Raw genomic sequence first — 23,238 nt, 5'->3', positions numbered from 1 at the left:
GTGCAATACCAATAGTTATTCAGGGGTCTTAATATTGTAATGCTCAAATTTTAGCTATTTTTAGGCAGATTGCAAATTATGTTATTGCTAATAGTAATACATAATACATAATATAATACATTACTATTCTATTTGTCACAGCAAAAACATTGTAATTACTGAAATGACCAAACATGGTCATACACTTTGGCCTTTAGTGTTATTGACCAAACATTTTTGTTGTATCAGTTAAGGTGATTTCAACCTTTCTGCTTGAACTGTCCCACATTAGGAAAGACACATCATTTAAGACAAATACATTTTTATTATTGCCCTTTCTTCTCCAGGTGTGATATATCCATATCTCTTTTCTGATATGATTAGAAAACACCTCAGGGATTTCTGAATGGTATTGGGGTTGGATATAATGTATTAACTTCATATCAAAATATATTGATGAAGTACTAATTGAAAAAATTGTCTTACTCTAATTCACCCTACAACTTTTTTTGTTCATATTGCAAGAACAGTGAATCACAGTAGTAGCTGTGGTACCATGTGGCATGTTTCTGTGCTTTTTAAGATAGACTGGTGATTTGATTCTTATACAATAATACACAGACACTCTCTTTAACAATAGTCTTCAACATTGTTAATATTGTTAATTTGAGCATGGTCCAAAACTCATTTTAAATGAAAAAAACACAGTAAGCTTGGATTTGTGTGATCTGTTTAATAAACCTCAACAAAACTATATACAACCAGAAAATTAGGTGTTATTCTAAACACAGACCCATAATCAGGCCTACATCTAGACCTCTACAGTTTATCAACACACTTTAAAATGGCACAGACAGGAAGAATCAATCTATTTAACATGATGTGGCTTCCAAAATTTTAATTTCTATTTTCGACGGTACCAATGACCCAATCTAAAATATTCTTTTAAAAAATATATTATATCATTACAGACTTTATATGGGGGAAGAAAAATCATTGAATTAAAAGGAAGGTTTTACATCTTCCAAAGATGGAAGGGGGATTTAATCTCCCAGATTTAAAATTGGATTGAATTAGAATGACCTTTCGACTCAAGCATTTTACCTACAGTAAGCCATAGAGCCAAAAATACAATAGAGGAGCAATGGATTCATGTTGAAAATGCACAAATCTATCCTCAAAACCTTTTCTTGTATATATTTTCAAAGGATAAAAACATCAGTTCTCAATTTTATAGTAAGAAACTTGGCAGCAACATGGAGAAAATTGAAGAGTATTTTGAGTGAGTTGATATCAGTTCCAAAAAATACTTCAAAATTCATTATTAAGCTGGTCTACATGGAGGGACAGAGGTATGGAAGCTGTTAATGATTTAATGAATGAAAAACAAATTTATTTCTTGGAATGATCCGCAGAATAAATTTGGTTTGTCTAATGAAGAATTTTTCAGGTATATGCAACTCAAAAGTTTTGACTTCCATTCATTTGGACAGTGGAGAAATTTAGAGGAAATTATATTTGGTTCACAACAGATAATAAATCAACAGGTAAAGTTTACAGAATCCTGCAGAAATCATATTCTGTAGAAACTTTGTTGCACTTTAGAATATATTTGTGGGTCCAAGATTTAAAGAGAAATTATATTAATTTAATATTGAGGGGATGTTGGAATTCAACAAGAGGTATTATGGCTAATGAAAACTTGCTTTTAATCCAATATCAAATAATGTAGAGAACCTACTACAAGAGTTCAAGTCAATAAATATAATAGAAATATATCGAGGAACTGTTTTAAATGTGGAATTACAGATTCATCGATCCACACTTTTTGGGACTGTAGCAAAATTCAGAAGATTTGGTTTGATATAGAATATTGGTTATCAGAGGTATTGGGGTAAAATTTAATTTTAATCCATAAATTTACATATTTTCAAGATTTATTACAAGATACAGTGAGGTATAAGTGGAGATAGATTATTCTTTTTTCATCAATCGTATTAAAGAAGCTGATACTTAAATAGTGGAAATCCACATACCCTCCTACACTACTACACTGGAAAAAAGAAATGTGTTATTATTTGAGTATGGAAAAGACGATAGCCACCAACAAGTACAAATTAACTCAATTAGAAATCATATAGGAAGAAGTATTACAAGCATTAGGTCCATAAAAAATGTGGCCTTTATACTGAAACCTGGTTTGAGGTTCTTTGCTTTTTGTTTGTTTTGTTTTGTTTTTTGTAGTAGAATGGTATTCAAGTTATATATGATGTATGTGTATGTTTATTTATATTTAACATATATCATTTAAGTTGATCAGATATGAAGATACTGATGTTGAGCTTGTTTGTTTGATTTGTGGAGTAAAAGTTATGTTATGTTTTGTTTTTTGTTGTTTTATTATGTTTCGTTTTGTCTTCCTGTCTTGTTTTCTTTGCCGTTAAGATTATTAGTCTTTCTTTGGTTGATGTTGGAAGTGAATATTGTATATACTGAGAAATCTAAATAAAATCTTATAAAAAAAATAAAATAGCACAGACATAGAATAGAGTAGCTTAAAGGCTGCTTGGTTGACAACACAACAACAAAAAAAGTCATTTTAGAGGTATTTTAGGCATGAAATAGAGATAGAGACAGAAAATATTCAAGCTGTTCCTGAGTTTGATTCAAACTGAGAATCATAGGACAATCATAACAATTTTAAGTCCATTATCCTTTTGTCAACAATCCAGAGATACAAAGATTGTTTATAGTTCAAATGTTCTTGATAGCTTTTAACCCCTGCTGTTTCCTGCATGACTGTCACTCCCTCTGGACCAAGAAATAACTTGAGTTGTTGAAGTGCATGGCTTCTATCCTCCCATTCACCCTATGTTCTTCCTCATTTTCTTCTTCCCCTTCTTTGCCTTCGCTCACTCTGGGTTCTCTGTGATGCGGAGGGGCAAAGGTCATCAGAGCCTGCCCTTCTGGAGATGTTGGGGCGGAGGGCTGAGGCTGAGATGAGTCCCCACATTGGGTGATGATATTCAGCCTGTGGAGTTTCGACATAAATCTTTCCTTGTGTCTGAAATGAAAAGAGAAAGGTTCAAATGAAGAAGTTGCCATGCTTAAAGTGGACTGTCACAAATAATTTGCTGATGTTTGCAATTTAGGACAGTGATTCACTGTCCTTGGTTATTTGACTCATGTTGAAAATGTACCCATTTTTGTTGGAGAGCAGGGAATTTCAAGGAAACATTCTTAGTGACACGCTTTTTTACTCAGACATACATTTAGTTAACATAAGACATATCATCACCTGAACACGTAGACAGCCAAAATGACTGACAAGAGAACAAATGAACCAGAGATCCACAGGACGTGATGCATCTTCACTGGGTCGTCTTCACCACTACGCACTGATTCTGGTGTAAAGAGAGGGGAAGACTGTGAGAAATCCTAGTGGACCTGAATAGCATCCATCAAAGTATATGTTTGGGTGTGACTGAATGTGTGTGTGTGTGTGTGTGTGTGTGTGTGTGTGTGTGTGTGTGTGTGATAGGTATGTTGAGCCATGTTTCCTGTGGCTTGTTTCGTTGTTGAGACTCAGTTATTATGATGACACGGCTTCCTGTTAAAACCCAGTGAACCAGAGGGGATTTTCAGCGCTAACAGCAATTAGAGAGTTTCTTTCCCCCCCTCCTCTCTCTTTCACACACGCACTTAATTTTTTGCTGTCTGCTAGCTGTCTTACCATCAGAAGTGGGAATGTCATTGGTACCAGAGCCTTCCTCTGCTTCCTCTGGTAACTGCTAGTTAAAGAAGGTGACACAAGAGATGGTGTGAGTTAGGACAGCAGTGAATACTGTATACAGCACATGTGTGAGGGAACAAGAATATTCTTTCATGCTATGTATAAGCACAGCGGTGCGTTGAGCTAAATGCTAATGTCACTAAAATCCCCTCAATGACAATGGTAACATGCTGATATTGAGCAGGTATGTTTACAATGCTCACCATCTTAGTTTTGCATGTTTGCATGCTAACTCTTGCTAATTAGCACTAAATACAAAGTATAGCTAAGACGGAAATGTCATCACTTTTGCAAATATCTGGTCATTAACCAAAGTATTGGATCATTTGAAATTTTGACTTGATGATAGCACTAGATGAAAAGTTGAGGGATCTTCAAAGTGTGTAATCACCTTGGTGATGAATTTGTGCACCAAGTTTCATGACTCCAGCCTCCTCCAGCCTCCAGAGGGCATTTTTACTCAAAAACACAAATGTGAACGTGAGCTTCATCTGCTTGGCACCATGAAGGTCTGTAGAAACTTCTATGCCAATTTGTCCAAAGTTTGTGAAGACATTCACTAAAAGCCAAAAATGTCAACCTGCTGGCATTGGTTCACCCAGTAGTAGTCAGTAGGATTTATTCTCTGGGGTCCATGAATGTCTATACATAATTTGATAGCAATCAATCCAATGGTTGTTGAGATATTTCAGTCTGGACCAACCAACTGCCAAATACCTTGATGACAATAATTCACTATAAAAGACATACTGGGAAAATATTTAATATAATTTTGATCTCTAATCATAGAATTTGATTTTTTTTTTTTGGTTAGTAAAAATCAAAAACCAAAGTATTGGATAAATTAAAGCATTCACCAAAATGATAATGATTAATCCTCTGGGTGCCACTTATATCTGTATCACATTTCATGGCAATCCATCCAACAATTATTGATATATTTAATTCAGGACCAAACTGGTAGACTGACCAGTGGATAGACTGACATTACCATCACTAGGGCCATGCTGCTAGCATGACTAAAAATGACAAAGAGGGAGAGAGGGAGCATCAATGATTTCTCCATAAATGATTGACACATTGAAACTCTTACCATTGTAGTAGTCAGATCATTTGACAACTCGACTGGAGCTGAGGAAAGAGACATACATACATGTTATCAAAAATCTTGATGGAAAGGAAGCAACAGAATATTCAGCTGTACATTGAAAAAAGTGTAGCATAAACACATTGTAGATTGCGCACTAATACTCATGTATTCAAGTTCTTTGAAGTTCTTTTAAAAATAATTCATACTCTGAAGAATGTTTATGGCGACCAAAGCGTTTTGTTGATGTACTTATTGAATGAATATTTTGAATAATGTGTGCGAGAAGCTCCTTTATAAGACACTGAGCTCCAAACCTAATCCAAAGGTAAACTAAAGTGTCTTTAAATCAAGTATATTTGACTGGCCTTGCAAATATGTTTAACATAAACCAGAGCATTTTTTGACCATATTATATAATATATTATATATAATATTCAGCATCCTGTGAAAAACACTTATTTGCTTTCTTAGACGAAGGGAAATACAACTGGAGGGAGTATAAGTATGCCCTTACAGCAGGATATTTATATACACATCTTTGGAAAAACCAATCATATGGGAAGGAAACAGGAGCCCTGCCTCTTGAGGTTGTCATGACTACTTTTGTCCGTGTCCCGGATGGATCATGTATTACTGGATTACTGTACTGTTCTATTTTTGAAATGGCTTAATTGCTTCTTTATGTGTGTGTTTGTGTGCACATGTGAATTTACCCGTCCAACTGCTGGCATAGACGGGTGTACTCCAGTCACTCCACTGACCGTCATATTCATCCTTCGTTCTGAGCTGTATCAGGTACTTAACACCGGGCATTGCATCGGTGATAGTATAGGAGGTTGTGTAGGAGTGTTCGCCCTTGATCATCTGTATCTACAATGATAGACAGACAACCAGGTAAGATAACCAGGTTTAACAACCACATCACACAGACAAAATAGGCTTTTTGAAAAATGCAGTCTCAGAAATGTAACCAACGCTGTCATCAATTGAAACAGAAGAGTGTTTCATTGTTTCACGAAAGCTAACAATGCATTTAACTATTGAACACACACACACACACACACACACACACACACACACACACACAGAGAGTTCAAAAACTGCCATGCACGCACCTGTTCATGAGAAAATGAGGACGTGTAGGGTTGGTATTTTAGCTCATAAATTAATTCATAATATGTGTCTTGACGCTTCCAGGACGTCGGGAGACTCCAGGTGACCGTCATCCTCTTCTCCTCTCCCTCCTCCTGCCGGACAGACACACGTGATGGAGGGTCCGGCTTTACTGAGGGTGCAGGAAGGAATATAGTAAGTTCAGCTTCAGAGTGCTATAATTACCTTCACATCAAGTGAAACACACATATAACATGGGCAGACCAGCCCTCGACACATTCCACTTACAAATGTCCAGAGGTGTAAAGGTCAGGACAGTGCTGGTGGCGTTGCCTGCAATGTTTGTAACACACAAGTAGGCCATATGAAGGGTTCTCAGCTCGTCCTCATTGTGGTCAAGAGCACACCAACAACGAGATGAGTATGAACACTGCAAAGGAAGGAATGTCTCTGATGGGCTGAGAGAAGGTAGTGGGAAAGACAAAGAAAGGACACGGTCACTCACACAGTAAGGGGTGAGATACAGTATAACATCTGCAGAAGGTTACTTGATTTGCTGTTGTCATGTGGCTAAAACTTTATTTTTCTTCTGTGTGTTGACATCTCTGACCAAAGTGCACACAATCACACCTAAGATATCTACTGCAAGTAGTTTAAAAAAAAAAGAAACAGCCGTATGAAGTACTACACATTTCAAAATTATATCACACCCTCCACAGCCTACTGCTGACCTACATGTTTCTGCAGGAAGTCCCAAAATCAAACAAGTGGCTAACTTCTGCATATTGTTTTAATTTTTAGTCTAAAACGTTAAACTAAAACAGGTAAATACTCTATTTTTTAATTGGGAAAAACTGACAAACTGGCAAATAACCATGACAGAGTAGGGATAATCAAAAGTCTCAAAGAATGTTAACAAAAATGATTTAAAGTAAATGAAATTATATAAAATTATTGAATATAAGGATGGAACCCTCTATGCCTATTTGATTGTCCATTTATAACCATCCAAACAGCTCTTACCGTATGTACGCAAATATAACTCACATTATGGTTACATGGTGAAAATATTACAGATTGGACCATTAAAAGATGTTTTATACATTTTTAACAACCATCTTCACATCACATATAAATCATTCAAAGAGACACTTATAGTGTTAGTTTCTGTCCTTACCCTTTTCTGAGTAAGAGGTGACAGTTAAGACGTTTAGTAACAGGCATCTGAGGCGTCCAATCACAGCGAATCTTACTACTGGGTGACTTTTTGTAGCAGGACAGACTGGGAGTCTCAGGAGGATCTAACACATATAGAAGACATGCAGAGATACTGTACATTCATTCATTGTTTCTCCTACATTTTCCTACACCAACCACCGAGCACTCACATTCACATTCACTGGTAGGATTAGGGCTGTAACTAATGATTACTTTTGTTAGGGATTCAACTTCCAATTATTTTTTAGATTATCTTAAAAACAATGGAAAAAATGCCCATCACATGACATCTAAATGATTGTTCTGCTCAACCAACTGTCCAAAAACCAAATATATTGAATTTACAATTTCACAATGACATAAAATGGAGAAAAGCAGCAAATCCTCACATTTAAGAGGCTGGAACCAGGAAGTGTTTGTCGTTTTTAAATGGTTAAGTTTAATTTAAATGTCCCTAGACTTCTCAGGACTGTCTGGGCGTGAATGTGCTTGAACTCCCTAACCCTCCTGACTTTACTTGAAAAGTACTTTTCACAGCAGACATTTGATTCATCATAGTAGGAGAAACAAAGTTGTTACTAACAACATTAACAATGGCTCAGTTCCATTGAAGTGTCCTAGTAAAGCCATGACAGTATGACAGTGAGCCATCATGCACAATACCAGGACCCTGAAACTGAAGCAGCTAAATGGAATTCAGCCATCATTAATTTTATTATTTACACCAGCGCTTTTTCCTCCTGTGACATGTCAAATAGACCTTTTTCACAGCAGACATTTTGACTTGTCCTAGCAGGAAAAAAGCACAGGTGTTAATAGTAACGTTAACAATGGCCCTGTTATATTTAGGTGTCCCTAAACTGCAATAATTGAAAAGGGGCCTTTAAATTATCCTGAGAGAGAGGAGCAAAACATTTGATTATAAAACATGCGTACAGCACTTGACATCATGGAGCATTTTTTACAGAACAAAGAAGAGCAGGATGACAGACTGTGACAGAATGTGTACTGTATCTATTTAGAAACACATAGGTAATATTTGTTAATGTAATAATTTAATCTAATAATGAATAATACAATAAAATGATTGAAAAATGTTATATATTATTCACCTTCTTGAATATCCGAATTGTCTCACTGTTCTGTCCCTACATTATGATTCACTTTTTTTTTCTTTTTTTTAAAACTCTTTATACTTTTAAAGTCCACAAGATATGTTCAGGTAGTGGATTCTCTCTACACACACACACACACACACACACACAAAAATGCATAAGATCTGTCCTTTACACCAACACCCTTACATTCAAAATGTGTGGCATGACTTGCTTTTTACGTTTACATTATGTTTATACATGACTTGACTCAACTCCACTGCCGTTGTGACTCACCTGCAACGGCTACTTTCAAGGAGAACCTGTCTCTGCCTCTGTGATGACACGTGTAATTCCCTGAGTCTTTCGGTCTTACTGAGGCCATAGAGAGTGTGGCCCCTGTCCTCTCAAACGTGACTTCTCCCCAGTCTCTGTCTCCTTTCCCCACCGTCCTCCCGTTCCACTTCCACTGAGGCCTGGATTTTATACCCCTTGTCACCCTGCTCCCTTCCTCCCCTTCCTCTTCCTCTTCCTCATAATCACCCTCATCGTCCATGTCTTCAGCCTCCCTGTGGGATTCACCCCTCAGCACTCTGCTCACACCGGTAGGCTGGACTGGTTGAGACGTGGGATAGGCTGTGTATCCTGTATCTGTATATCCAATGTGTCTGTTTTCTCCTGTCACAGTGTTGACTACTGCCTCAGCAGGATGAGTGTGGTATCCTGTATTTACACTTGCATCACTTTTCACTGAAACCGTGGTGTTGGTTATAATGTTTGCAGTAACAGGAGTTGCATCAGAAGATCTCCTGTTGATGTTTGAGCTTTTTCTGGTAATGCTGACCTTTACTCCATTCACCTTCACAAGACCGCTGCAGGTCAAATCCAACTTACTGCCAGAGGATAAAACCAACACACCAGGGGGAGGTTCTGCAGAGAAAAACAACAATTTAGGACTTTTTTTAAAACTGTAAATTCATACAGTATTTTGAACAAACTGACAAATTCTTTTGCCCTGCGGTCCACTAAGCACAGCAAAAAAAAAGAATGCAACGTTGCATGACCAAAATTACCAACCCCTTCTGAAATTCCTCTTTTAATATGTGTTTCCTCTAAACTGTTTCTATTTCTGATCTAAATCTTCGTCATCTCTCACTTATTTAAATTTCTGATCGAGCTCAGAACTCACGCAACCAATTATTGAGATATGTCTTTCACTGTATTTGTGTTTCTAGCCGACTGTCTGGGCTTGATGTCAGAAGTCCATTGCCCTTATACAGCGTAAACACACATTCTCTCCATTTCTCCTGCAATTGCACAGTTTCTGTTTTGTCCCCTAGAGACCAGATATAGAAGATGGAGAGAAACTACCACAGGATGTGGAATGGTTTATTTTTCATATAAGATTTATACAATTTGAATGTGCATTTCAGTAATAAATCAGTAATTTAAATGTATGTTACCAAAAACGCCTCCAGTGGTTTTAGTTCAGTATAACAAATACAACTAAGTAGATTTATAGTAGATTAGCCAATAGAGACATGCTGGCAATTAATATGTGGAAACATTTTGGTGTCAGGAAGAAGGCCAAGAGGGCCTAAATTCATGAAGGACTTAAAGGATGTGTTCACTGTTTAACCCTGTCTTAAAACAACAGTCAGGTGCCCAAATGAACATTTAAACAGATTTTGCTTACTGTTGTCATTCTTCTGCTCACACTCACCATTAGAAGATCCCCTCCAAACGTGTTTACAATGTAAGTGATGGGGGACAAAATCCACAGTCCTTGTTTTGTGCAAAAATGTATTTAAAAGTTTACCTAACACTAATATAAGGCTTCATCTATCCAAGTATTATATATATAAGTGTATTTGTGAAGGATCTTTCAATGGTCAGTGTGAACAGGAGGAATGATTACAACAAACAAAACCTGTTTCAAAGTTAATTTGGGTTCCTGACTATTGTTTTAACACTGACTTGAAAAACTGGGAACGTATCCTTTAATTTGATTGAAAACTCAACAAATGACACCACTTGAATTTTTTTCTGTGGAACACAAATAGTAATGTGAGGATATAAGGTAACATTTTTTCTCTTTTCCACAAATAATTTCAAATGGATGATGATACTGATTATTTATAACAGTGTTATGTTTCTTTATGAACTATTTAAAAAATATCATACTTCAGTCTGAAATATGTGAAATATAATCTGTGGAGGTTCACAGTAATAAATCAATTTTTGGCTAAATTGATCTGCGCACATAGTATGCTGTTACAAAGTACAGTTTTTATCTGTTTGCTGTGATTTGTATCATCTTAAAAGAAAAAATCAAGCAGGTATTTTCATACGAATACTTGAGTATAATGACCGACCATCTGTCATCCTGGAAAGACCACATTGAATTTGCAAAAAGACAAAACAGAATTTATTTTCTCTTTTACTTTTACTTTTGTTCTTCTTTACTTCTGTGAATGTTTGTCCACTACTTCAAAGTCATGAATCAGCCTACTATGATAACATATAAGATACTGGCCAACAACATCGTCTCTGACTCCAACCATGTCCTGAACAGTGAATACAAATTGTTACCATCAAATCATCAGATACAGGGCTCCATGATTTAACAAGATTAGACCGAAGCACTTTTTATACAACAGTCAATCCTAAAATTAATGGAACTTAATCCCAGATCAAATATTTGCTGAAAGGCCTTGAATACTGTCTTCTGTGATTGTGATGTTGCAAATAGAGCTGCTGTGATGCATGAACATTTTCAGACTTGATCTGACAATTTAGTATCATCATCATCATCGTCATCAAAAAGAGAAAAGAATCTGAATTATGTGGATAACTATGGACCTCTAAGGGAACAAAACCACAATACACTGCATTGCCTACAGTGGTGGTAATATTGTACTTTCTACTCCACTACATTTATTTGACAGTTTTATTTACTTTTCAGATGAAGATTTAACACAATGGATAATATAACAAGGTTTTAAAATACAACACATTGTTAAAGATGAAACCAGTGGTTTCCAATCTTTTTGGCTTTTGACGTCTTACAAAAAGCAGTGTGTAGTCGGGGTCACATTTCAGATGTCTATGAGTTGTTAACAGCTCCACCAAATAGTAATTTTTCCCTCTAAACTTCTAACATGATTTCATTTCAATAAATTTTTAAATGATCCAATATTTCACTAAAAATCAAAGATTAGAGGAAAAAGTCTAAAAACTGAAAACAGATTTGTGTATCAGAACTTTGTTTTTTCTTCTCTTCTCTCCCATTAATCATCTCACGACCCCTCAGATTTATCTGGTGACCCTTTGGAGCGGCCCGAACCCTTGGTTGGGAACCACTGGACTAAGTTCAAACTAGCTCCACCTTCAGCAGCTACAACAGTAACATACTGCTCTTGACAACACTGATGTTCTCAGTATTAATCTAATGATGTCATATACAATAATATATCAGTCAGAAGGAACAAACCACTACTTTTACCGCAATACTTTAACTGCGTTTTTAGAAACACTTATGTACTTTCCTTGCTGAATATTTTTACATTGGTGTATTGGTACTTTTACTTATGTACATAATCTGAGTACTTCTGCTTTTAGACTTTTAAAATCAAAACTAAATCGGTGAGTCAGTCATAATTAGTCATCGGTCATTTGACTTTTATTGTCAGAGCTTACCTTTTCTGAGGCAGGTTCCGTCGAGAAAGTTGTGCACCGGTGTGGCGCACAGAATACACAGCAAAGGGAGGAAAATCCGCATGTTTGCGAGTGAATATGCCTTTAACCAGTCATGACAGTAATCAATGATCGTCACACTTGTCACACGGTGACAGCTGGAAGTTGCTGTGACTTAAAACAAACTTTCTACATGAAAGTCTGTCTAACAAGTGACAGCCCTCCACTTCAGACAGGCTTGTTAAAGAGTTACCGGCTTCCTCTGTCAGCAGCAGTCTGCTGTCCGTAAGACCCGTTATTGTGTAACCCAAGCTCTCTTCCCCTTGATCAGCGCCGTTACACAGAGGAAATCCTCCACGGCGTCACAACAAAACCTCAGTGCAAACTCAATATAGGCCTGCTATTATAATCTTCTATTTTCTGTCTAAAATACTGAAGGATTTTTACAAGAAGTTCTATATTTCTTAAAATCCTGTACTTCCCGTGACTGCATCATCCTTATTTTTTAATCATATATGGTACATTATGTTCTTATGATATACTGTAAGTGTGGGAATCTTCAGCTTTATAATAATGTATTAATTTAAAGTATTAAATCATCATGAGTCATGCATTAGTTAAGCATATGCTTACCCTTCTTATTAAGTGCTTTACATTTTGTATATTCTCAATAAGGTTTGCATTTTTATTTTATTCCAAAGTTACATAAATCATTGTGCAATTTGTTGTGGTTAAACCTTAAAAAGTCTCACATGTCAGTTCTTTTTCTCTTTACCTCAACACATTCAACCACATCTTGCAGCAGTCATTTCTACCTCAAACTTTGATTGCTACTTGAAATGACATTTACATGGACACAATATGTTTCTCTCACATGAAAGAGAGATGACATGTTTATTGACCAACACTCAACAGCTCCATGTTCCACCTAAAAGCAGACCCCTCCGAGAACAATTCATGCTGCACAGTACATTCATTTCCAAATGGTTTTGCCTTGTTTTCACAAACCTTGTCAACATTCTGGTGTTTTTTTATTTAGCTGCTTTGTCGATGACTGTGGTACAGGGACAGATCCGAGAACAGGTTTATATTGTTCCTCAGGTTACCCTACTTAATGATGATCTCACTCCAATCACAGTCAGGAGCATTTGCAACACAGATGGGATGTATATTCTTCTATAAAGCAGAACTTAACGGAACCAGAAAGAGCTTGTAGGACCAACATTTTGGCATTGTTAAGGCATGATTATCCCCAACCACTTTCCTTTCATTCATGGACAAATAAAAATTTAAAGCACTTTACTCAAGTGTATGAATCAGCACGACTGTTCACACACAAAATGTCAATATGTAGGAGTGAGACTTTGACAAACTGCCTTTAAACTTCCATAACTGCCTTTTTTCCCCACAAAGTTCCTTTGCAGAGTAAGCCAGTGGCAGGCTGTCTTTTCTTTCTGTTCAGCCTGTGTTGGTGTGAGACATTGCATCAGAGGTACAATCAATAACATGATCTGGCCCTTTGTCAGACCAAAAAAAGGCCTCACTTGCAAAGAGGAGGGACAGCAGCAGAGAGCTTTAAGGTGCAACTTAACTGGGCCATTATAAAACACATCAATATGATGCAAACAAAGAAAACGTGGAGTAGAGGTAAGAAACGGATCGATGAGACAAAAGGGGAAAAGTCTTGCAGTGTTCTGTAACTAAAAGTACCGTTCTCACTGAGAACTATAGTGAACACAGACACTTGAGGATATTTTTTGACAGAAAAACACTTACTAATAATGCCTGCACTTCCTTGAAAGTCTTGCGATTCTGCTCATTCATTCAAATCATTGTTGATTTTGAGAATTGATGTGTGACTGTGTATGCTTGCTTGTGAGAGAAGCGAATTTGTGAAATAACTGTGTTATTTGGAAACAATCTAAAACATTTAATAGTAAGTTATCTTGACATCTGTTTCTGCACCTGCTACTGTTATTCAGTTATATAAATCATATGATTTTGAAAGTCATTCACAAACACAGTCATCATATGCTGTGGGAACGATTATCTCACCATTAAATCTCAATTTATAGTTGGCAGAGTCTGTGTCATGAGGATGTGCCACTTCCTCCTGTGATTTGGATTTAATGAATTTGTTTTGAATCATTTGGGAAACAGAGAGAGGAGTGCTGTGCGTAGAGTTTTTTTTAAACAACATAGCGTTTTTTTTATAACACTTCCTTGAGTCCATGTGCGTTCAGTACTCTCAACACATCCTCTATGTGTGTGCAAAGATCTGATGGACAGTAGCGAACGAGTAACTCCTCCATTTATACTGAATGTTTCACTCGAACTGACTGGTTTCCTTGGCAACAGCAGGTGGTCCTGGGCTATTGGATGCATTGGTGCGAGCCCTCCAACTGAACAGAGCTTCCTAATGGACAGAGGAAGAGTTAACTGTTAGTATGGTTGTGTTTTCTGTTTGATATGGATATATGAATGGGAAATAACGGTAGCTCACCTGCACAGTCCCCAGAGTGAGCGTCCAGCCTCCAGGTGAGTCTCCTCCATGGGACTTCACTGCTGTGGAGGGGGGGGCGCCAGCATTGGGGGCTTGGGCTGGACTCTGAGGTGCAACTGTTTCTGAAGCTGCTGCTAAAACTGGTGGAGTTTGTGCGGATGAGGTGGGAACAGTCTGTGTATTTTGAGCTGGTGCTGTACCTGTTTCCTCCTCGATGGGTGTATCTTGTGAGCCACCCAGAACAGAGGAGGAGTTTGAGAGTGGTGGAACTGACCCAGAGACACAACTGGGAGCTGGGCTGCACTCCCCTGAGGCACTGGGAGGAGTGTGACTGTGATTATGTTTCTTCCTGCGGAGGGTGTCGATCCAGCTGGAGCTGTGTCTGGAGGCAAAGGTGGCCAGAGCAAGAGACGAGAGCCTCATGTTCTTCCCTGAGGTGATCAGCTCCCCAAATCCCTCTTGGTGGGCAAATGCGTAGCCTGACCTCCGAGAACTGCCGCGAGCGCCCAGACGGCCTTCTGACACACTGCCCACGCCACGCCAGGCACTTCCCACGCTACGACCTACTGGCTTCCGCTTCTTCTGCCGCACCAGCTGAGTGTAGCGCACCTGGAGAAGGAATAAAGGAGAGGAAGAGGGACATCATTGCTGGATTCGTTTTTGTTCGATCATCACAGCAGACTTGAAAGAGAGCTTCTGGCTGAAATGAACAGGTTGTTATGCTAGATTCTGTTATCAAAAAAAAAAAGAGAAGAAAAGCTGATGATAGAAAATTACATTCATTTGGGTGGTTTACACACCAAAATGTTTCATGAAAGTTCAAAATATGACGCTTTATGAGCAATATGGACACAAAAAAAACATCAATGAAATTGCAAAATGCTATTTCAGGTTATCTAACGCAAATACTCCAAATCCTCATACTTAAGCTCACATTTTTTTAAATACTGGGGGTTTATAAATGGGAAATGGGTTTGTAAAATCCTGTACTTTTCCACTGACAACTTTCGGTGTGCCTTGCATTTTGTGTTCTGGGCTATTTTTAGCTATTTCTATTTTTAGCTATCCTGCACATATAGAAGTGCTCTCCAATAGTTGATCAAACCGTCTTTGCCACTTTTCTACCTGATATCTCTGTCTCAAACTCAAAATTGTTTGTAATTTAATACACAAACTTATCATCGAGACAGAAACCAGAATAAATGACTGTAGAGAAAATACAAACAAATCAAAAGAGGAACTTCTTCACAGCTTGCTGACAGCAGCTTCGGTTGGATGCTCAACAAGCTTGAGACACAGTGACGGAGAAGGATATGCTCACTCTTAACTTGTACAAACTTCTGTCATTATGTTACACTGATTGAGTCAATATTTGCAAGGTATTTAGAGTGCATGAGGACAGTGACGGTAAGCCTACCCTCATCATCACAAACACACTTAGATGACCTGTTTGGACGTGCGTAGTTAATCATTGGCTGACGCTGTTTTCAAACAGACCTGTTGGGAAGACGTGACACTAACAGTTGTTGCAATGAAAAAGATGGACTCATCAGTGTGCTTGTGTTTTCTCACCGTGTCTGAGAGCTGAGGTTTCAAGTCCAACTTGAGGAAGCGGAATGCCAAAACTGGAACTATACATATTGCTGTTGCCAATGCAATAGTTAACCACACGACTGGCTGCAATAACGTGCTCTGGGCACTACCTGCGCCCAGAAACATACAGAAATATACATACACAAACATGAGCAACTATATTTTAACAATGTAAAGCATCTCAAAAGTCCTGTATACACACACTCACACATGGATATAAGACAACTTTACATGTGAATGATCTTGCTGGTGGAATGAAATGAAATTGCTTTAATTTATAGTTATTTGTGTAGTACACTTAAGTTTACTGTTGAAGATGTAGGCTACTATTATTTGTTTATATCATAATTGATAATATAGGTTTATTGTTTATAATTGAAAAAGCTGTCTATCTGCAACTATGTAACTTTCTAACCTCAAATAGTTACTGTGATGTTTCAATCTGAATTTCAGCCCCACCACAGTACTCTCATTAGGTTCTAAATGATATTTGTTTAGAAACTGATTCAGACAAGATTTTAGTTCTTATTAGTTCCAAGTGTTGCCTTTCAGGCACAGTACTAAAGTGGTTCAAGTCCTATCTACAGAACTGGGAAAGCCGAGCAGACGAATGTAGTGTTTGGAGTTCCCCAAGGTTCAATCCTGGGTCCTCTTTTGTTTAGCATTTACATGCTTCCATTAGGCCAAATGATACAAAACAATAGCATCCACTATAATAATTATGCAGACAACACCCAAATTTTTCACCAAGCGATTACAGTCCCATAGATTCTCTCTCTCAAAGGCACTGAAAAAATCAATGATTGGACGATCTCAACTCTCTGTCTCTGAAAACAAAACAAACAAACAAACAAACAAAAAAACAAAAAAAAAGTTGGAAAGTCTTGGTGTAATCTTGGACTTATCTTAAAAACATAGCAAGAATCAGAGGATTCATGTCCAGGCAGAACAACATGCCCATGTTTTCATTTCCAGCAGGTTAGACTACTGTAATGTCTCAAAAAACACTCTCTTGCAACTTCAGTTCTTTCAGACTAACAAAGGACCAAAAAAAAACCAAGAAATCTGAACACATGGCTCCAGTTCTGATTTCTGCACTTGTTTGCAGTGTGACAGAGAATAGGTTTCAAGGTACTGCTACTTGTCTTTAAATCTTTGATTTGCTTAGGACCAAAATACATCTCTGACTGTCTTTCACCATATGAACCCTCTTGACCTCTCATATCAACATGGGGAAGGGCTGCTAACTTTTCCCTGAGAGCAAACCAAACATAACATGTAGAAGCAGCCTTTTGTAACTGTGTACCACAGAACCTTAAGTAGTTGTACATCTGTACCTATGTATACTATATTTATGTCTCTGTACTTAACTTTTGTTAATGTTTCTATTCTTTTAATTAGTATTTTAATGTTTTATGCTGTTTTTCTTTTTTCATGTTGTTTATTTTTATTGCATTATGTAAAGCACTTTGAACAGCCTTCGTGCATGAAATGTGCTACACAAATAAACGTGCCTTGCCTTTTGATATCTGTAAAATATCCTCTTTATTCCATTACATTTAAAAATGATGTTATGCATTTGTATAAAAATAGAACAAATTTTGGCTGATGTTTTATTCTCAAAAATATCTATATTGATATTTGCCACAAAAATCCAGTATTAGTCATGCTCCACTAGGTGTGTGTGGGTGTTTGTGTGTGTGACAGACAAATAAAGAAAAAAGCGGACTGACCTACGAAGTGGAACTGATTGGGAAAGATCCTGAAGAGAGTCTGACTGTGCAGAGCGAACATGATGGTGAAGTAGGAGCCCAAAGAGCCCCACACAAACACATGGTTGATAAGTGTCCAGAAGCCTGTGTCAAGAGCAATCTACACATTGATACACACAGACACACATGCAAGAAACAGCAAAGAAGCACAGTTAATACACTTTGATCTCGCAGGCAGTATTTGAATATACAATAGCCAATATATATATAAAAAAATTGAATAACCAGCTGCCAGCTGTGAGGAAAGTTTACACCACTCTGCCCTCACTCACCTGTACGCTGACCACAATAACCAGGGCTGTTGCCGTGGTGACAGCAAAGGTCTGGTAGTCAGCGAGGGGCTCTCCGGTGCTCTGAGTGGCGTCTGACAGGACGGCATAGGGGACAAAGAACAGCACCACTGATGTGTAGATGCCCTGGGCAATGCAGATGAAGAACTCTCTCTTGTTGAAGAGGAGATTGAGCTGCCCAGGCTCATACAGCTTAGGATACTCCAGACTTCTCTGGTCAGGGACATCCTACAATAAGAGAGGAAGTGAGGGGCTGTATTAGGTAAAACAAGGCAAGGTGTGAATTAACAAAGAATGGATTGCGGCCACTGATAGCACCATGAATTGTGCATTATTTGCAACTGCTATCTGTGCCGTCTCTGATTCACAAAAGATTTTGAGTACAATTTGCCCTTGTTTTGGGTCTGACTGAGTGAGTGGAGCTGTTCCCAGTGTTTCAGGCTTTTCTCCACATCTCAGCACCCAGATTGGTCCATAATGAAAACTGCAGAGAGTGCAAAGCTTCAAGTGCAAAGCCTCCAATTGCGTGTCTTTAATTAGCAGAAATGCATACACACAGAGCTCTCCACAATCACAAACCAACTTTCATATATTTTGCTTCTTTTACTTCTCAAGTATTTTGCATCTATAACATAATCCACTGAAATTTTGAATCAAAATAGGCTACAGCTATTAAGGTGACTCAGGCAGGTCTGAAACATGTTAGATTAATGTCTGAATCTTACAATAATGTTGTTCATGTGTCACTGAATGTATCCAGGATTTTGCAGAAACATCAGTAGTGATGTTCTGTTTGCTGCCCACAGCTGGCTGCAGCATCACACAGCAGCTGAAACGATGAGCGCGTCTCCAAACTGAGAAAGAAATTGTTTGCATTTACGCACGCAGCACAGCAGCACAGCAGCACAGCAGCACAGCAGCACAGCAGCACAGCAGCAGTAACTTCATTAAAATGGATCGGTCAGGATCTGACAGTAATTAATGTTCTGTGATCTGCTACACATCTACAGGTCAGCTGTTTCACACAGATTCAGGTTTAGAGAGAGAGAGACAGAGAGAGAGAGAGAGAGCCCTTCAGTTACCACCAACTCTCTGGAGATGCTAATAATTTCACTCTAACTGCATTTGGCTACTAGCTCTAGTCTTTGTGAATTGGACGGTTTTTGCAGTGAGGATCATTTGCATAGAAGGGGCTAATTTTGCGCCAAGTGTATGCATATTATCTTATTTACATACATGCAAATAGCAAAGGCACACCGAGACGCTATTTGCATGGCAGCGCAGTTTGCGGTGCCTTTCACCTTTTGCGGGTGCTTTGTGAATTACACGGTTTCTTTTTGTGTCATTTGCACAGGTTTAGCAGCTGCAAAAGCCGCACAATCCTTTTGTGAATTTGCCCCAAAGAGTCTATAGTTATGCTAGAAGCTGTGTGAGGCTGTACTTGATGACTAATATTGATAACTGATAACACTGATATTTAGCAGATGATGTTTACCATATTCACCATCTTAATTTTGCACTTTGCTCATTATCAAATTAGCAACACAAAGTTATGGATCAAATGGAAATGTCATTAGTTCTGCATGTGGTCATGAAAGTAAAATAAAAGTACTAGACAAATTAAAACTAAATTAAGTCTTGCTAGTGTTACTTGAAAGTTAGGTAATTACAATTCATCCTGAGGGGAAACATAAATGTCTGCCAAAATGTCATGGCAGTCATCCAAAAGCTGTTGAGACATTTCACTCAAAACTACAAAAAGGAAAAGTCAAGGGGTCACCAAAGTTATTAGAATTAATATTCTGGGTATCTGTATCAAATGTCATGGAAAGACATTTCACAAAAGATCATAAATGTCAAACTTGTGTTGATGCAAGAGGAAAAGTCAGGGGATCACCAAAGTCGGAAGACATCATCCTCTGGGGACACTGACTGTACCAAAATCCATGGCAAATCCATCCAATTGCTGATGAGATATTTCAGTCTCGACTAAAGTGGACTGGCCGGCAGACAAACTGCTATCTAAAATATGGCTTTGTCCTTCTTTAATCTAGTGTTGTCATAGCAGACTTCACAGTAAAAACAAAACCAAAGGATGAGAGACACACCTACAATACATTCAAGTGATTCTTCTATTTCCTGGAAAGAACACAATGACAGAATACATTAAAGCTCTGTAGTAATGATTTGTACAGACCTGGTCAAAAATCCCCATGGCCAGCACAGGGAGGGAAGTGTAGACAATGTTGTAGAGTGTGATGAAGTACTGATCATACACCGTCTACATGAGAAAGGAGATGGACACACAAACACACACACACACATGATTGATAATCACAATTGTGACACTGACTCTTGACCTTGATCACATGACCTCTACACTCTGACCTGGGCAGAGAAGCCACAGAAGAAGCCGAACCAGAAGTGCACCATGGTGAAGGCAAAGTTCTTGTAGAAGAAGTAGCAGAGGAAACGGCACATGCGCAAGTAGGACCAGCGGCCGTGCACAAGCAGAAGGCGCTGCAGGAAGCGGAACTGGGAGAAGGAGTAGTCACTGGCCAGCACAGCCTGGATCCCCTCCTGACCTGAGATACCAACTCCAATATGAGCACCTGGAGGAGTGGAGAGGAGAGATGGACACCATGAGAGAAGTAAAATAAAGTTGGCTGTAGTTGGAAAAACTAGACTTAAGATAAGATATACCTTTAAAGGGAAGAAGTTATAATTACTGAAAAATACTGTACGTTAATTAACACTTATATTTGTTTTCAGCAACACTATAGTGTGTTATAAACCGTTTATTAGATGTTAATATGCTGCATAACTGATCTATAAAGCATTACAACTTGTAAACCCTTTATAACAAGAGCTACAGATGAAACAAACGCCTCAGAGAAAAAAACAGCAAATTTTGACATCTTGAAGAGCATAAATCACAGGATGTGAACCACTCCACCCATCACTGCTGCATTTACTGTGTTTCTGCTATAAGTCATATGAGGAACCATCATGTACACATGATGTGCATAGACAGACAAACACGCAACACTTACAAAACACAGACTATCACACCCACAGATAGAGAAACAAAACTTTGGGTTATTGGGTTATCACCTCAACATCCACTTTTCTCATTTTGTTTTCTCATTTTTGTTTGAGAGAAAAAACATTATTCTGCAATATCTGATGGTAGCAAATATGTTCTGAGTAAATACTCTGTAACACTTTTTACATTTTGACCTCCATATATAGCATTTATAAACAACAAATAAACATTTCATAAATAGTTTATAACACACTATAATGTAATTGTGAACAGCTACAAGGACATGTTTGTGTGTGTAAGTAGAGCTTGAAATTGTCATTATAGCCGCTTAAAACAATATTATAATGTCTTATAAACAATTTAATGTACTACATATAAATGATGAATATACACATTTACAAACTTCAGTCTGTTTTATTTGGCATCTGTGGAAAATTTGGGATCTCACTTAAAGTTAAACATAAATTTTAGTGGATTTTAACAAAACTTGGATTCACAGCACAAGTTTGGAGTAATGCGTCCATCTGCAAGTCAGTAGAGTTTAAAAGGTTTAACACACACCGAACAGAAGACACCAAGAAAGCAGTCCCTAACTCGATGAAGACATCACACACACTGCAACATATGTTTCCACACAACCTGTGTCATTACTAGTAACACAATGTAGATAAACATCTTCTACTACTACACTTCTGCTGAGAATTTCCATTGCCCAAAGGTAGACATTTGCACCCATGTAGCTAAATCCAACTTCTCTCTTTTACTTTCCTCTCTGTCTCGTCTAGTTACACTTCCCCCTCTCTTCTCATCCATCGTCCGCACAACTCACTCTTGATCATGCTAACGTCGTTAGCGCCGTCTCCTATGGCCAACGTGACGGCCTTCTTGTGTTTCTTGATGAGCTCCACCACCTGAGCTTTTTGCAGCGGGGTGACTCTGCAGCAGATCACTGCTTTGCATGCGCACGCCGTTGACACAAACTCCATCTCCATGTCTGCTTCTAGTGCATGGGCCTTTTGGAGAACAGGAGAGAGAGATGTGAGGTTAGTGTGAGGTGAAGGGTAAAGAGTGATAGTTGCAGCTTTGGAGGAAAAATAGTTTAGGAAGAAGATCATGGTTTATTGATGTAAATAACACTGGAAGATTATTATCTCCTGGCAGTTGGCTCTGTATGTGTAATATGTGACTGTGGAGGCGTGCTATTCATACCAGACTGTGACCGTTGATTACAAGGGCAAACTCTCCAGAGATATTTTCCATGAGGTTAGAGGGTGGTGGTTGAGGGGGAGGGAAACAGCTGCAGTGCCTTGCTCCTCCTCCTGTACCATTTCCATTTTGTCTGTCACTGAAGCCGTTACCCATGAAACAGGTCTCCACCCATCTCTCCATCCCCTGCTCCTTCACTCCATCTCTGCTTCGTGACAGCTCGATCATCCTTTCTCTCGCCCTCCTGAAGAGGAGGAAAAACATACTCCACATCAGCAGGGCTTGTCTGTGCCACAATGACAACACCAAAACACAACACATATGAAGGAGAAAAAAGAGAGATGAAAGAGGCATCACCAAGAGGGAAAACAGACAGCTGAGCAAACAAGTCAAAGAACTGATAAAAATAAAGAAGTGGCAAAATGGAAAAAGAGCATGCTAATGCTAAACTGAGGTTAGCTGTGCCCATACCCTGGCGTTATTGTTGTTGTGATTGCTGATGTTTCAGCCCGTGGCCTTCATCTCTGTATCAAGTGTTCAGAAGCACCTGAATCAGCAACTCTTTGTATGATCATTTGTGCGTCAGATGGTGCCACAATATGGCGTCAGGTTTTTGCTCTGTATTTAGCATATTTTAATATTTTTGGGCCATGTTTGGCACTTTAAGGTACAGTTTTTTTAGGGTACTGTCTTCTGTATTTATGGTATTTTGTGCATTTTAAATATTTCAATCATTAAGATTGTATTAGTATGCTGTGCTGTATGTTCTCAGGTCCATCCTGTTGCAGGGGAATTTCCCAACTTTTGTTGTACTGTTAACACAGCTAAATGCATTTCACACTAGT

At 38.3% G+C, this 23,238-nt stretch overlaps 2 protein-coding genes across 4 annotated transcripts in view; both read right to left on the bottom strand.

Moving 5' to 3' along the window:
• Window positions 1-697: 697 nt before the first annotated feature.
• On the bottom strand, window positions 698-12,263 carry il6r (interleukin 6 receptor). 2 transcript variants are annotated; one of them, XM_067601486.1, is made up of 10 exons: window positions 11,987-12,263; window positions 8,585-9,217; window positions 7,153-7,276; window positions 6,264-6,433; window positions 5,978-6,147; window positions 5,576-5,732; window positions 4,866-4,903; window positions 3,713-3,770; window positions 3,278-3,383; window positions 698-3,043 (listed from the first exon to the last, which is right to left on the bottom strand). In XM_067601486.1, the coding sequence occupies exons 1-10, from the start codon at window positions 12,066-12,068 to the stop codon at window positions 2,782-2,784; spliced, it is 1,800 nt and encodes a 599-aa protein (XP_067457587.1). In that variant the 5' UTR covers window positions 12,069-12,263; the 3' UTR covers window positions 698-2,781. The 2 variants fall into 2 exon arrangements, with proteins under 2 accessions (XP_067457587.1, XP_067457588.1); XM_067601487.1 differs by having other exon boundaries at window positions 3,713-3,767.
• A 582-nt stretch (window positions 12,264-12,845) lies between these two features.
• atp8b2 (ATPase phospholipid transporting 8B2) overlaps window positions 12,846-23,238 on the bottom strand; it is a 29,889-nt gene continuing 19,496 nt past the window's right edge. For both annotated transcript variants that reach the window (XM_067601477.1, XM_067601478.1), the window contains 9 exons: window positions 22,397-22,637; window positions 22,017-22,200; window positions 20,530-20,753; window positions 20,339-20,422; window positions 18,124-18,369; window positions 17,813-17,951; window positions 16,059-16,189; window positions 14,487-15,095; window positions 12,846-14,399 (listed from right to left, as the gene is read on the bottom strand). In XM_067601477.1, the coding sequence (XP_067457578.1) occupies window positions 14,310-14,399; window positions 14,487-15,095; window positions 16,059-16,189; window positions 17,813-17,951; window positions 18,124-18,369; window positions 20,339-20,422; window positions 20,530-20,753; window positions 22,017-22,200; window positions 22,397-22,637 (1,948 nt within the window). In that variant the 3' untranslated portion in view covers window positions 12,846-14,309. The remainder of the gene's footprint in view (window positions 14,400-14,486; window positions 15,096-16,058; window positions 16,190-17,812; window positions 17,952-18,123; window positions 18,370-20,338; window positions 20,423-20,529; window positions 20,754-22,016; window positions 22,201-22,396; window positions 22,638-23,238) is intronic.

Source organism: Thunnus thynnus, chromosome 10 (assembly GCF_963924715.1).
Source record: "Thunnus thynnus chromosome 10, fThuThy2.1, whole genome shotgun sequence".
Taxonomy (NCBI): Eukaryota; Metazoa; Chordata; class Actinopteri; order Scombriformes; family Scombridae; genus Thunnus; species Thunnus thynnus.
The sequence above is the reverse complement of the archived record's forward strand: the minus strand, read 5'-3'. Positions and strand labels throughout refer to the sequence as shown.